Source organism: Elaeis guineensis, chromosome 8 (assembly GCF_000442705.2).
Source record: "Elaeis guineensis isolate ETL-2024a chromosome 8, EG11, whole genome shotgun sequence".
NCBI lineage: Eukaryota > Viridiplantae > Streptophyta > Magnoliopsida > Arecales > Arecaceae > Elaeis > Elaeis guineensis.
The window spans coordinates 12,258,909-12,272,540 of NC_026000.2; the positions used below are offsets into that span (position 1 = coordinate 12,258,909).

Consider the following 13,632-nt stretch of genomic DNA (forward strand, 5'->3'; position numbering starts at 1 on the left):
GGTGCAAAGTTGGCTACGGGGTTCTATCGCTGCAGCAGTGAGACAACCTTCAAGATTATTTTGGATTAGATTAAGAAAAGGAAAAATTCAATATGTGTATGTGTTTTCATACGGACAATTCCCCCCACCCAGACACCCAAAAACAACTAATAAAACAAAATCATTCTCACATAAGTAACATTTCTAGTTAGGATCAAGAAAACAAAGCATACTCAATGAAGCATCAAGCACTGCAGCAAAATCAAAAATATCAGTTTTTCATAGGACGGAGAGGTATTAAGATACACAAAAGGAGAGGAATTGATTAACAGAGATGCACTGATAAGAAAGCAACTGACATACAAATGAATTTAAACATATTCCCATATCATATCATATTCCCATTTTGCCGCTCCACCCCACTTGCGGACAGCCATATATCACCAATGACCTGTACAAGGCTTTAAACAAAGCTGCAAAAATGAACATGATGAGAATGCATCACATACTTTCTGGTGGATGGAGAAACGAGTGATCGGTAAATTGTGAGCCATTTCACTATTTACTCAATAATATAATAGGTTCAGTAATGCTGACAACTAGTGAATGTTCCCAAGAAATTTTCACTCTTCTATTTGCTCTTGTATATGTCATAATCTACACTCATCATGGCTTCCAAAAACAAAAACAGAAAAAGAAAAAAAAATTAATTTTACAACTTTTCACCGGTGGGAAGTTGAGGCCTTATCCAAGAATTGGTACAACAGTTAAAACTTCTGGCATGCCTGCTCTTCATGAAAGGAAGGTACATAAGAGGATCAATCATCAGCAGAGAGAGAGAGAGACGCTTGGCTTTCATCCACAATAATTTATAGGTCCCTGTAAATTGGCTGCGGCGTCCACTTAAGATGCAAATTCAGTCTTCCAGACTTTGCCCCCTCTAAAGGAAAATTATCAGTAAATTCTCCCTCCAGTATCACCCTTGTTAGTGTCATGATGCAACTTCCAATGTAATCCTAAAATGGTGAATGATATTGTTAGAAACATTACTTTGAATGCAACTGCAAAGACTTGAGTGGTTCAAATTTTTTTTTGTTTCCTTTATTCTCTGCATTCAAATGAGAACTCTGAGACATTACAGCAGCAAACAAGAAATTAGCTAAGGGGAATTTCCTTCAAGATCCATATGCACTTAAGGATAATATAGGAATAATTTAGAAGCTACTCCAGCTTTTGCAAACTCACATGCAGCCAATTGTTGCAGCCAATAAATGAAAAGACCAAAAGAGAACTCACCTTTCCAAAGGTATCATGGTCATAGACTTCCAAAATAAGCAAATCATGTAGCCCATCTTCCACAAGAAAGTCAAAGGTCTGGTTCCAAATTGGATTTAAGCTATCATTTACTACCTGCAAAACAGGGCCACAGTTTTTCATATTTCACAGGAGTACAAGATCTTCAAATGTCAAGAGGATCAGAAAATTACCCTTGTTTTATTCTTTGTTTCTAATTTCTTCAAACTCAGCACAACAAATGGGTCTGCTTTTCCCATCACATCCATTGCAGGCAAATCTTCTGCAGATATAACTGTCACAGAGAGAACTCCTCTCATGATGACATCCTTTTTCCTAAGAGTTGCGGTCCTGTCAGTCACAGCAGCATCGGTTCCATTCACCCCACTTTTGAGGGCCTTCTCCAACGAAGTCATTAAAAAATTTTGACCAACAAAAGGATTAGGGAACTCATTCTCCATGCCGAAAGGACAGTATAGAAGCTCTAGATGCACCTGAAGCGATAAGGCATAACATGTGTTATTGGAACTACTGCAGTTCAAGAAGTCAAAAATTCATACATGCACACAAATATATGTATTATCGATAAGGACAAAAGTTTTGAGCAATAGTTAACTAGTTGAGCCTCAACTTTCATCCAACAGGTTGTTCTACTCAATATGACACAGCATAATTTGTCAGCACAGATAAATAGCGGTTGATAGGTATCTAGCATGAAGGACCAACAAAAAAGTTGACTAGATATTACAACCAGACATCAGTCTGATGTGCACCCTCCCATGCTAAATTATAGAGCTTTAAGCAAGAATTACCTTTACCACAACCAACAAAGCATCCCACGTATATGGGATTGGCTACAAATCAACCTATGATCCACAAAAGTTTGAGAATGTCACATGACTACCTCCCAATCTGATGTCAACCCCCTAAACTGGTGCTTCCTGGTGACAAACAGCAGCATCAGACAAAAGAGCGGCCTTGCCAAAAAGTGAAGGCCAGTTGACAATCAAGGCACTACCTTACCATTCATGCAGTTAAAGTTCATGCAACTAGGAAGCAATTCCTCAAGATTGCCCTGCGTCTGGAGAAACTCTAGATGGACATCAAGATTTTAAGGCATAAATGAAGCAAAAGATCCAAATTAAAATGAAGTCCAATAAACATATTACAATATCGGAAGAAAGAGTGACATCAAGCAACCATATGCATGATCACAACAATTCTACAAAAATATTATACACTAAGTTTAGAAAGTTACATAATAGGACATTTTTCAAATACACCATAAAAAGGCATTTGAACATTTAAGGGGAAGACCAACCTCACTGGAAAAGAAGACCAACCTCACTGGAAAAATAGAACCCTAAGAAGAGGCACCAAAACGTGAGTGCAAGGGAGAGCCAGGCTACTAAAGTTATTTGAAGAGTCTATGATTAGACCAAAAAGATCAGCTAGCTGGGACACAATGAGCTACTCTAACAGATATGCAGTTTAAGCTCATTCAGCTGCAGAGCATGTTCCAAAAACTTCAAGCCAGGAATAGAAGAAAACAAAATCAGTAAATAACTATATATCAAACTACACAATATAGAATTACTAATTAAACAATCATAAAACAAAATGACAGGAAACTACAGAACAGCACCAACTACTTTACTTTGACATTTTCTTCCAAAATGCATGTCGATTATTCCTGCTAATCGGTCAGTCATTTCATTGGCCAGCTCCAGAATGTGTGAAAGGAAAAGAAGAAAGTAAACAACAACAAAAACAATGATGGATCTATAGATAAGAATGAGCATTTTCCGATTACATCCATGAAAATCTAAAGATTTATTAGTTATGGTTTTATTTAGTTACTTGCAAATTCATGCCAGCTTAAGCTACAGGTGCGCTGGCCTCTCCTATGGCATGCTTTATTGATCATGCAATCCAGTCCCAGCATCTATTAACAGACTACCTGCTAGATTTTTTTTGTCCTTTCAAATTAGAGTTAAGATCTTCATCATGCCCAAAGGTCCAACAACAGAACCCAATATTAAATCAAGAAATTGGATTAAACACGAAAACTCATAATAAAGACACTAGTGCATGTGATATTGGAGAGTGAAAATCCTTTTCTTCATATTAAACAGAATGAAACAGATAGCAGGTGACAGACTAAATTACTACCTTTTATTTTATTGTTATTTATCCATTCTTTACAAGTATCTGACCTTTTTTGTCCAATACTTGTTCTATTTCAGAAGACTGAATTTTGTGAAAGGCATCTCCATTTTTATTGTTTCTTCTATAGATACTATATGACACCTTTAAAATACTTGATTTTGTTACACAGGAAAAAAAGATAGAAAAAAGAGGAAAAAAAAATCTATGATGTGTAAGCTGACCTGACCCCTATCTTTCCTGTCTCTCTGGACTTCCAGATCTTTGACTAGTTTCAACCAGATATCCTTCACTTTTCCAGGCTGAAGGTCTTTTAACCTCACTTGAGCACAACCAATAAATTCAGCTGGCTGGATCCCTTCATCATCATATATCTTTACCGTCAAATGCTGAGTAGACACATCTTCAACTATGAACTCATAGTGCTCATTCCAGATAGGGTTCAAATCATTGTTCTGTATAAGATATGAAGTTAACTCTAGATAAAGACACAAGAACTGAATAGCAAGGAAAATTTGCATATAGACTTACAATTGTTTTGCTAGTCTTCATTCTGTCACGTAATGGGCGTACAAATAACACAGCAAAGGGATCGGATTTTCCTATTATGTCTTTATTAGATAAGGCTCTTGCTTGGACAAGCTTTACTTCCAACATTCCAACAGGCTTCAATTCTAGGTCACTAAGCAGCAATAAGCTGTCATTGACATTGTTGTACAAATGGAAGTATAATTTTCACTACAAAAACACCAATAAATGAACTATACCTGTAATCCCCAGGTAAAATGGAAACAATTTTTCTTACTGGCCATGTTAAGGTGTCTTCAATAGCATCACGTATCGTTCGCTAGATAAACATATTAGTTTTCATAGTATCAGTAATGCATTGGAGTCCATGTACATAAAAGAGATGCAATGCACTCAGGTAGGAATTATTAACCTCAATTGCATCAGAAATTCCAGGAATAGATGATATTTCACCACCAACAACCTTGAGAGTGAAATCCAGCTTTTTCTACAGTCAAAGGTGTATCATTATATAATACACAATACCACAAGAACTAACATGATCAAAACATTAGACATAGTGTTTCACCTTTTCTCTCAATGAATAAGAGACAGCACCAAAGCAGGGAAACTCCTCCACCAATGGTTTAAAGATGAAACGGAAAACACCAGTAAAACCAATGTTTTTCACCTGGATTGGAAATTCTGCAGCTTGTAAGAATTTGACTAGATTGAAGCAATGGGAAAAAAAAGATTGATAGCTGAGTAATGACAATCAACTTCCATTAAATTTATGGTTTCTCAAGTCCAGCGAGTTCATCTATTTCAATTTTTTTAAGAAATAATAAACAATTTCCTAAAAAAGGGAAATGTACTTTTTACTGTATTATCAGTGCAGATGATTAGTAAATGATCCAAGCTAGAGCTAGCTTGACTCACTTGCGATCTGCTTAATTAAGCTTGAAATATAAATAAATCAAGGTTTCTAAGTGCTTGCCCATGTCAGTCCAGCACCAACACTGCCACTAGGTTCATACACCATCCACTAAATGCTTTTTTTATTATGGAACAAAAAGGCTTTCCTAAATCCTTTAGTTCATTTTAACATTGTTTTTGTTTTAGTGTATCTCTAAACATCCATTGGCATATATCTGCAATCACATCAGCATTGAACATGCCGTTCCACGCTGGTCACTGCCCAGCAAACTCCTTGCCAACAACACAAATCCTTGAAATGGATAAATAATTAAAATATAATATATTACTCTATTTCGTATTTGCAATTATTAAAGACAATATAGTATGTGTGTGCATTAAAGAATGTATTTCAACTATAACATTGAGATATAGCAGTGGAAATTTGCTCCAAGTGTGGGTTTGTCTATATAGAGCCTGCAATATTGCATCGCTTGGAGTGTCGGGCAATAGAGTACATGAAAACAAGTTGAGTGTAGCAGAAATAAGAACATGAAGAAGAATTTGTGGTAAAACTAGAAATGATAGATCGAAAAATGAAAAGATTAGAAGAGCCATAAGAGTTCAAAAATTAAGGACAAAAGGATGGAAAATCAATTATGATAGTATGGAAACATACAACAAAATCCTGGGCAGGTTCTACTAAGGAGAGGTACATCAGTTCATGTTGATGGTTGTCAGACAAGGAGAGAAAGACCTAATTGCAAGGAAATCCATCGAAATGGAAAATGAAAATAGGACTTCTCTAGGAAAAGAAATTTCATGGAAAACTAATCATTCATGCATATATATATGCGCGTATGCATGTATGTACGTATCTACGTACATGTGTGTCGATACATACATACACACACACACACACACAGATATATATATATATGTGTGTGTGTGTGTGTGTGTGTGTGTGTGTGTGTCTATTTGTACATGTATATACACACAGAAGCAAAGCATCGGGAGATCTCAAGCACTCACAAGATCTTTTAAATGAGGTGTTCATGAGCAGATCAAGTTTTGTTCAAGTTATATAAGCTTTTCGTGATCACAAAAATAACCGAGCTTGAGCAAGGCTTAGCCTGCTTGAGCTTAGTTTGTTTACAACCCTAAGTTTCGTTTTGGAACTATTAAAATGGTGTGATGAGTATTCAGTGACTTTATCAGGAATAGTGAAAACACATGCACAATTAATACGACATCTGCTGATTATACTTGAAACTTGAAAGTGTAATTAAACTATTCCTTATAATTATAAATCCATTAGAATTTACAAATAACACTAAAATAGATAGTCCCCATGCCTTAATTAAAATGCCAATGCAATAAGTTATTATTTTAATCTTGGAAAAAGGTAGAACCCTCTATAGCATAATGCCATGTTACTCTAATTATCAACAATACCAACTCTACTTAGATGCACTAATACTTTTCAAAGGACACATCTGGGAATTCCACACCATGAGGCTGCTCAAAAGCCTCAATTCAAAACACTGAAACAATGAACCTTTCCTGGAGAATCTCCAGAAATGAGCCAACTCAGATCGAAACCTAGCTCTCTTCCTTTTGAGTGGTGTATTAGGTGCATTAGCCTCTTAAGATTAAACTAAAAGAGAAAAATTTAGGTTCTGAGCAGCAACATCAAACTGGCTACTAATCCAGAAGGATGAAATCATCCATTGCTGCACGACACCACAAGATTAATTGAGATACATGTCATATGAGCACATTTTTTCACAAATATATGGGGGGTTACAAAAGCATCACATTACAGACCCCCCCCCTCTGAAAAAAAAATGTAGATTAGTTTTGCAACTTTCTCAAAATGGAAAATAAACCAGGAAGAAATAGACTTGAAAAAATAAAATAAAATAAAATAACCACAGGAGGTGATTCATGAATAGAGTGAAATACTGCAACATTACATAATCAGAACAGTAATTCATCAAGGATGCAGTGACATAGTTATATGCACTTACATTCTGTATCGATTACTTCAGAATATCTACGAAATTTCCAATCTAAGTAAGAAATACTTGTATTACCTGTATAGGAAGTGCCACACCAAGTGTTGTTTGAATATCAAGTACAATGTTTGGATTACCATCCCACTGCAACTCCAACTCCATAGTAATTCCAGAACTATCATCTTCAACAATAGAAACTCCTGGAAAAGATGATTATGTTATAAATTCTGATAAAAAATTGATATGACAAAGTTTTTTAATAGGATAGCCCAACAACAAAAAATTACCATATTCTCATTGGAACACAAAATGTAGTAGATCATTAGAAATCTACTATGCAATGATATGTATTTCTTTGGGTCTCGTAGAGTTTATATTTATCATTTTTAATAATAAAAATAACTAAGATGAAAGGGGTGAAGAAGAAAATTAGTTAACCCAATAACAACGATGAATGAATTTACTGTAATTTGCATATTATTGGAAAAGAAAGCAGTAATGTTTTTTCTTCAGCAAAGTGAAATTCGGATCAATCTACGTATAAAGTAACTCTAAGAAATAACCAGATGTAATAGCAGCCGTTTGAAGAACCTACCTGTAAATTGTGGAGCAACAGTGCCAAGAGTTAGCTTTGAAAATTTGAGTGAAGCTAAGATGGCTGATCTATATTGTTCAAGAATTGGCTCGACATTAGTTCTTATCAGCTCAGATGATGCCTGTGACAATCAAATTGCAAACACAATCAAGAAATCCTATGCAAGGAGGAAATTTCTTTCTTAATCACACATTAGTCACCCTATCCATATGAGTTTTCTATGGATGTTTGCACACAAACTGATATGTAAAAACTGGTGCAAGTCTTTCAAACTTTGAAAGCATAAAGCAGTGCACCAAGAAAGAATTAATGAGCACCTCATTAACATAAGGCCAGATTTTCGTCAATTCAAGGTTGAGCCAGTTCAACTGCAAGAATGATGAAATCAGAATCAGTAAGACATTAAAAAAAAAAGGTGGCACATAAAGAATGTCATTTAAAACCCAACATAACTAACTCAACTTCTGGCGCTGTGCGAAAACAACCCATGATGGGTAAAACTGAGTGGGAAGAATCTTTCTCGTATCTTCAACTGTCATCTTTGAGAAAGCTGCCACCGTAGCAGCCTTCAATAAGAATACACATTGTCCATTAGCATGGGAAACCTCAAAAGGCACATATATTTTATCTATTCACTATCAAATGAGGTAAGAAAATTCTATAATCCCAATTATGTAAAAACATAATGAGAACATAAGCATGATGTCGCAGCATTTTTTAGTTGGGCCAATAGTGATGGATATATTATTTCAGCAGCAGAAAAACCCAACATCCAGATACTATAGACACTCTATTAAAAAATATTTTAAAATTAAATGATCTCTAGCATCTTCTTCAAATATTTAAGAAATCAAGTCAGGTCATGTATAATAACTAATAATCTCACTTATCCACAATTTTTTACATTTCAAGTGCTAAAAAGATATTGCACTTTTAGTATCAACAAATGTAATGCAGGCTTCCAAGTAGACAACATATCTCTATCTAGACATTGATATATTTTGTACATAACATATATCTTCATATCTTTAATAACTTCATCATTAAATTGTAATACATGCATGAATATGTATGTATTTATGAATGTGTATGCAGGCATGCATGCATTATGTATGTATGTATGCATGTGTGTGTGTGTGTATGTTTAGGTTTGTTTGGTCTAATATTTTTATGAGATGTAGACAACCTTCTAGACTACCTTTTAATCAGGAAAAGCTGGGCCTTCTGGTTGGATTGGGTTGGGTTGTGCCCAACCAACATTCTACCCATTTGCTGCCCAGGTGTAGCTTTTGGACCTCAACATAATTCACAGGTCCGATGTTCTTAGTACAAGAGACTAGAATAAAAGAGCCAGCAAGACATCCCATAATTAAGATTGCTACGACAAGCCAACTACAGGAGTCAGAAAAAGTAAATAACTTTGTTGAAAGTCGAAGAATTACAGTGGAAATAAAATAAAATAAAATAATCTATAATGACACTCTGTCTTTCCACCATGCTTGTTATTAAAGAGTTATTGATCATCATCAGCTGATAATGTTTCTGTTTCATCCACCAGCAAGTCAAACATTTGTGCTCCCTGAACTTCTTGAATTGTTGATTCTGGATCATATGACCACTGATCTATATATTTTGACTTCTTCTGATATTTTTTATTCAAGTTCTTCTGCAGAGTTAGCAGATAGGTGATTTACCAATAGCTGTTAGCATCATTTTGACACTTTCTATTCCAATTCAACTGTCCTCTTTGCTCAAATTCCTAAATTTTCTATGACTCTTCTATTTATTAATAGATTGACAAATCTTTCTTTTTTTTTTAGTTCCCTGTGTTCTCCAATACCTACATATGCTTAAGAACTCAACTATCATAGCTGGATCTCAGAGAATTCTGCATAACATTCTTCAGTGTCTTCTTGTTAGAAGTATTTTTCCCCAGTTCCTCATATTGAAAATTAAAGTCTCCCGACTTGTTTATTATCTAAATCAGGGATTTTACGTAAAGGTTAACAGGTATAGAAACACCATAGAACTGTATTTCCATGAAGAGGACAGTCATCATGACATTCCTTTTCAGTGATGTTTGAGAATCCTTAAGAATAACAGAGATGTTTAGATTTCATTATTATGCCAATTTTGTTAATGATTCAGAATGACTTGGATACATTATATGAAAGGCACACCCAACAATTTGATTTATTTAATTATTTTCATACTGAGTTAAAAACCCAGTTTGATGATTCAATTAAAATTGTACAAATTGAAAATGCTGTTAGAATTCAGAAATGTGTCTTATGAATTTCAATAGTTTCTAACTCATCTGGTATACTGCATTAACTTTATGCTCCAAACATGCAGTAATAAAATGGAGTTTTCAAACAGAAACTTTTATAAAAGTAATCTTGACAATAGCTCCTAATATGAAGACAAATATAGCATACCTACTAGCAAAATTTTACGTCCCGGCAGGACAAGGGGCGTCTCGGCCGTCCCGTTGCTGTGAGAAAACGGGATCAGGATGGGGTCGGAAATCTGAAACCCATCTATATAGGGAAAGAAGAAGAAAGAGGAAAGAAAGAATGGAAGATGAAAAAAGAGAAAAGTAAAAGCAAAGAAGAAGAAGAAAAACGAAAGAAAAAAAGGAATGGAGAAGAAAAAGAAAGGAAAGAATGAAGAAAGGAAAGAGAAGGAAGAAGAAAAAGGAAAAAAATGAAAGAGATCACAAAAAGAAAGGAAAAAGGAACGAAAGGAAGGTAGAAGACAAAGAAAGAAAAAAAAAAAGAAAAAAAAGTAAGAAAGGAGAAAAAAATGGGAGAGAGATGGAGGATATATACTGAGATGCATGATCAGGATGGCTGTTGGGATGGGATGGAATAGAACGGGACATCCCGTTCCATGAAGATACCAGGACACCTCCGTCCCATGGGATTTAAAATCTTACTTACTAGATATCAATCATGTGCCTTTCCGGTATTCTAGGTGATTTGTCCTAATAAAGTTTTGGTTTCGCAGCTATTTTTGTTCTCACTTCACTTCAAGACAAACTTTTTGGACATGTATGTTTTTTTCAGAAACTATCACTAAGAGGATCAAGTTCGCTGTCTCGATATCAGACCCCATACTAGTACCATTCTATTATAGTGTTAGTACGTGGTTTGGTATAGTACGAAATAACATATCGAGTATCAGTATGGCACGAGACATTGTACTGGTATGGTACAGTACACTCTGTACGGAATGGCACGGACTAAGATGGTAGACCATGAGGAGGATATACTTGAATGTTCAGTTAATGATGTTTGTATGTTCTTAGGGTATCCTCACACTCATAAAGGATCAAATGTTTTAGCCCCCAATTTTGTAGAAGAATTACTGATGCTGATGACACATAAGCTGGATCCGTGAACTATTTTCTAGTCAGCAGTTTTCCTATTCCTCTTTTGGTGTCTTGTGAGAATGCTAGGGATAAAAAACAAATTAGTTATCCCCTACAGCTATAATTTCCGAAGCTTCTGATTTGGAAATGTAGGAATGCCTGCTAAGCAGAGATTGAAGATGAAAAATCATTTCCAGTCCTCACAGCCAACTATTAAGTCTGAAGTCCTTTAATCTCAAATTCGATTCCATTTTGATGGTTTCTAGGCTGAAAAAAGACTGAGGTTCTTTATTTTTTCTAACACTCTAAAAATGGAAAACATAACCTTCGCAAAGTTCTATCAAGGAAGCAGCTTAGCAGGTAGTCCCGGAAACATCTCCACACAAAGTGACATAAATGCACTGCATTGAGATAACTCTGATACACAATCTGCACCGACGAACGCCATTTACATAATGTGAATGCCAGAAGACACCTTCATCAACACTTATTTTAAGATAATGCAACAAGAATCCAATCACCTAAACTAAAAATGCCAACCAGTCCTTGTTGTCCCCATGCTAATTCATCAAAATAGGGCTAACAGCTGATCAAAATTAAAAGAATAAGAAAAAGGAAACATAAAACACCCGTACAACAAAGCAAGAAAGGAATGTACCAGCTCGGATCGTCGCTTGGATCGGTAATTCTCGAAACGGACGAAGGCCATCACCAGCCCGACCCCAACCACCACTCCCAGGAACAACCCCAACAAGAACGCCATCCCCGACACCTCCACCCACCTCTCCCCGACCCAAAAGAGAGTACAAACCCGAGCCCGGATCAGAGAACAAGAGCTTCAGGAGGATACCCAGACGAGGCGGAGAGAAGGCGAAGTCTCGGAGCTCTCTCTTCGAAGGGGGAGGGATTGGGATTTCTTGATGCGGTTAGCAAGAGATCGAGAAGCTTCTCGATTTGACGAGGACACGACAAGAAAAGAAGACGGCGAAGCGAGGAGGCGAAGGAGGTGGCCGCGGCGGGCTTTGCCTTTGTTCTTTTCTTCGGGCGGAAAGAAGGTGGGGGCCAACGACCAGCGGGGAGCTCCCTTTCTTTCGCTATTATCGACCATTGGATTGCGACCCAACACATCTCTCAAAGCACTCGAAGCTCCTCTATTCATCCATGCACAGATCTTGAAGCGACCATTGCGCGATCCAACGGTGGATTTGAGCGAAGGAAGGAAAATCGTTCCTTCAAGTGAAAGATACAACCCCGTCCTTCCGACGTGCCACAACCTCTTCGTTATTTTTGGCAATGATATGAGATCATTAGGTTTGGCTGGATCTTGACATGGTTTGGTAAGTGAGACCGACCATTTATTAGAGCTCTTTCCTTTCATGGATATGGATTATGGTGTGGGATGACGAGGGTATTAAGGGGTTTGACGGAAACATTTTGATGCTGACCCGTTTTAAGTTGGACCGATTAATTAAATAATAAGCTGAGGTGTCAGATCCAATGAGCCATCAGTATGCGTGAAATTTTAGATTATCTGATAGGAAAAGAGCGTCTCCAAGGAGTGTTTTGGCCATACATTCATCATTATTTATGAAAAAAAATTAATATTTACAAGTGGAGTTGATGATTTCTTAATCAACGTTAGCACCACTAACATAATGTCTTTTGTTAAGTGATAAGGCATCCGAAATGTGAAAATATAAAAGCGAATATGATGTGGATCCTGACCAGCATAAATTGCCAAAACGTTAAGCATGCAGCCAGCCTGGCTCATACTCACACAACCTGATCATCAAAAACACCATAAAAAATTCGTGTTCTCTCTCTCTCTCTCATACACAGACAACTAAAATCAGGCTGCTCATGTAAGGATAGAAAATAAATTTTAATTTTAAATGAGCAGCCGATTTTTTTCATGAGTCGTACTCCTGGCTGATGCCCGGGCATAACATTTGGCTTTTTATGTCCGCATGGACCGTTGCTTCGATCTGCTCCAACCAAAAGAGCCTTGATAGAGTTTTTCCAAACTCTCACATCATTACATGAATCTAGGTGAGATAAAGAGAGAGAGAGAGAGAGAGAGGAGTTACCTGCATTTATCACCCAACATGGTCCCCTCTCCACCTTTTGTTCAAAAGTGAGGAGCCAAAATATGACCTCCGAACCCACTTCATCTCCCTCTCCTAATCATCACGCATGCAAAGGAGATGGGTGTCCCACCTAAAGTTAGGTCCCCTTTTCCTTCTTATGCAATTGAGAAAGAGGAGCGCTCTCTCTTCTCAGTTCCATGATGCGGAGGGATCTATCCTTCTATGTGAGCCTCCCACTTGCTTCTTAAGTGATGGGCCCAATAAGGCCTGGTAATAGGTCTAAATTTATTCAAAACCCCTCAATTAATTCATATGGAGATTGATTAATTACTTTCATGACCTATGATGCTGGCTATTATCATCTAGCAATTCAATTAGATTATCAAATTGTTAATGTAACCAGCTTGTAGTATTAATAGAGTTGTTAGCATATATAATCAAAATCTATTATAGTTAGGTTTATATATACACCTTGTGTACATATATTATCATACACGAGCAATTCATATATAATTCAATAAATAGAGATTTCATTTTCTTCTCTTATTTTAATATAGTATCAAAGCCAGGTTTCAATCTTGGGACTTATTGGTCATGGCAAGAAGATGGCAAGAAGATGTAGCGACTTATTAACAAAGATGTCAAACAGCCTACCAGTTGGAGGATGAGGATGCTGTTAAATATTCTAATTGACTTGAA

General features: G+C 36.5%; 1 protein-coding gene across 1 annotated transcript; it reads right to left on the minus strand.

The window, feature by feature from the left end:
* Positions 1-511: 511 nt before the first annotated feature.
* LOC105050120 (synaptotagmin-5) lies at positions 512-12,094 on the minus strand. Its single transcript, XM_073242619.1, has 13 exons — positions 11,505-12,094; positions 7,931-8,039; positions 7,791-7,837; positions 7,474-7,594; positions 6,957-7,078; positions 4,535-4,636; positions 4,379-4,453; positions 4,206-4,285; positions 3,970-4,120; positions 3,663-3,893; positions 1,467-1,766; positions 1,276-1,389; positions 512-995 (listed from the first exon to the last, which is right to left on the minus strand). The coding sequence occupies exons 1-13, from the start codon at positions 11,607-11,609 to the stop codon at positions 849-851; spliced, it is 1,704 nt and encodes a 567-aa protein (XP_073098720.1). The 5' UTR covers positions 11,610-12,094; the 3' UTR covers positions 512-848.
* Positions 12,095-13,632: the final 1,538 nt, after the last annotated feature.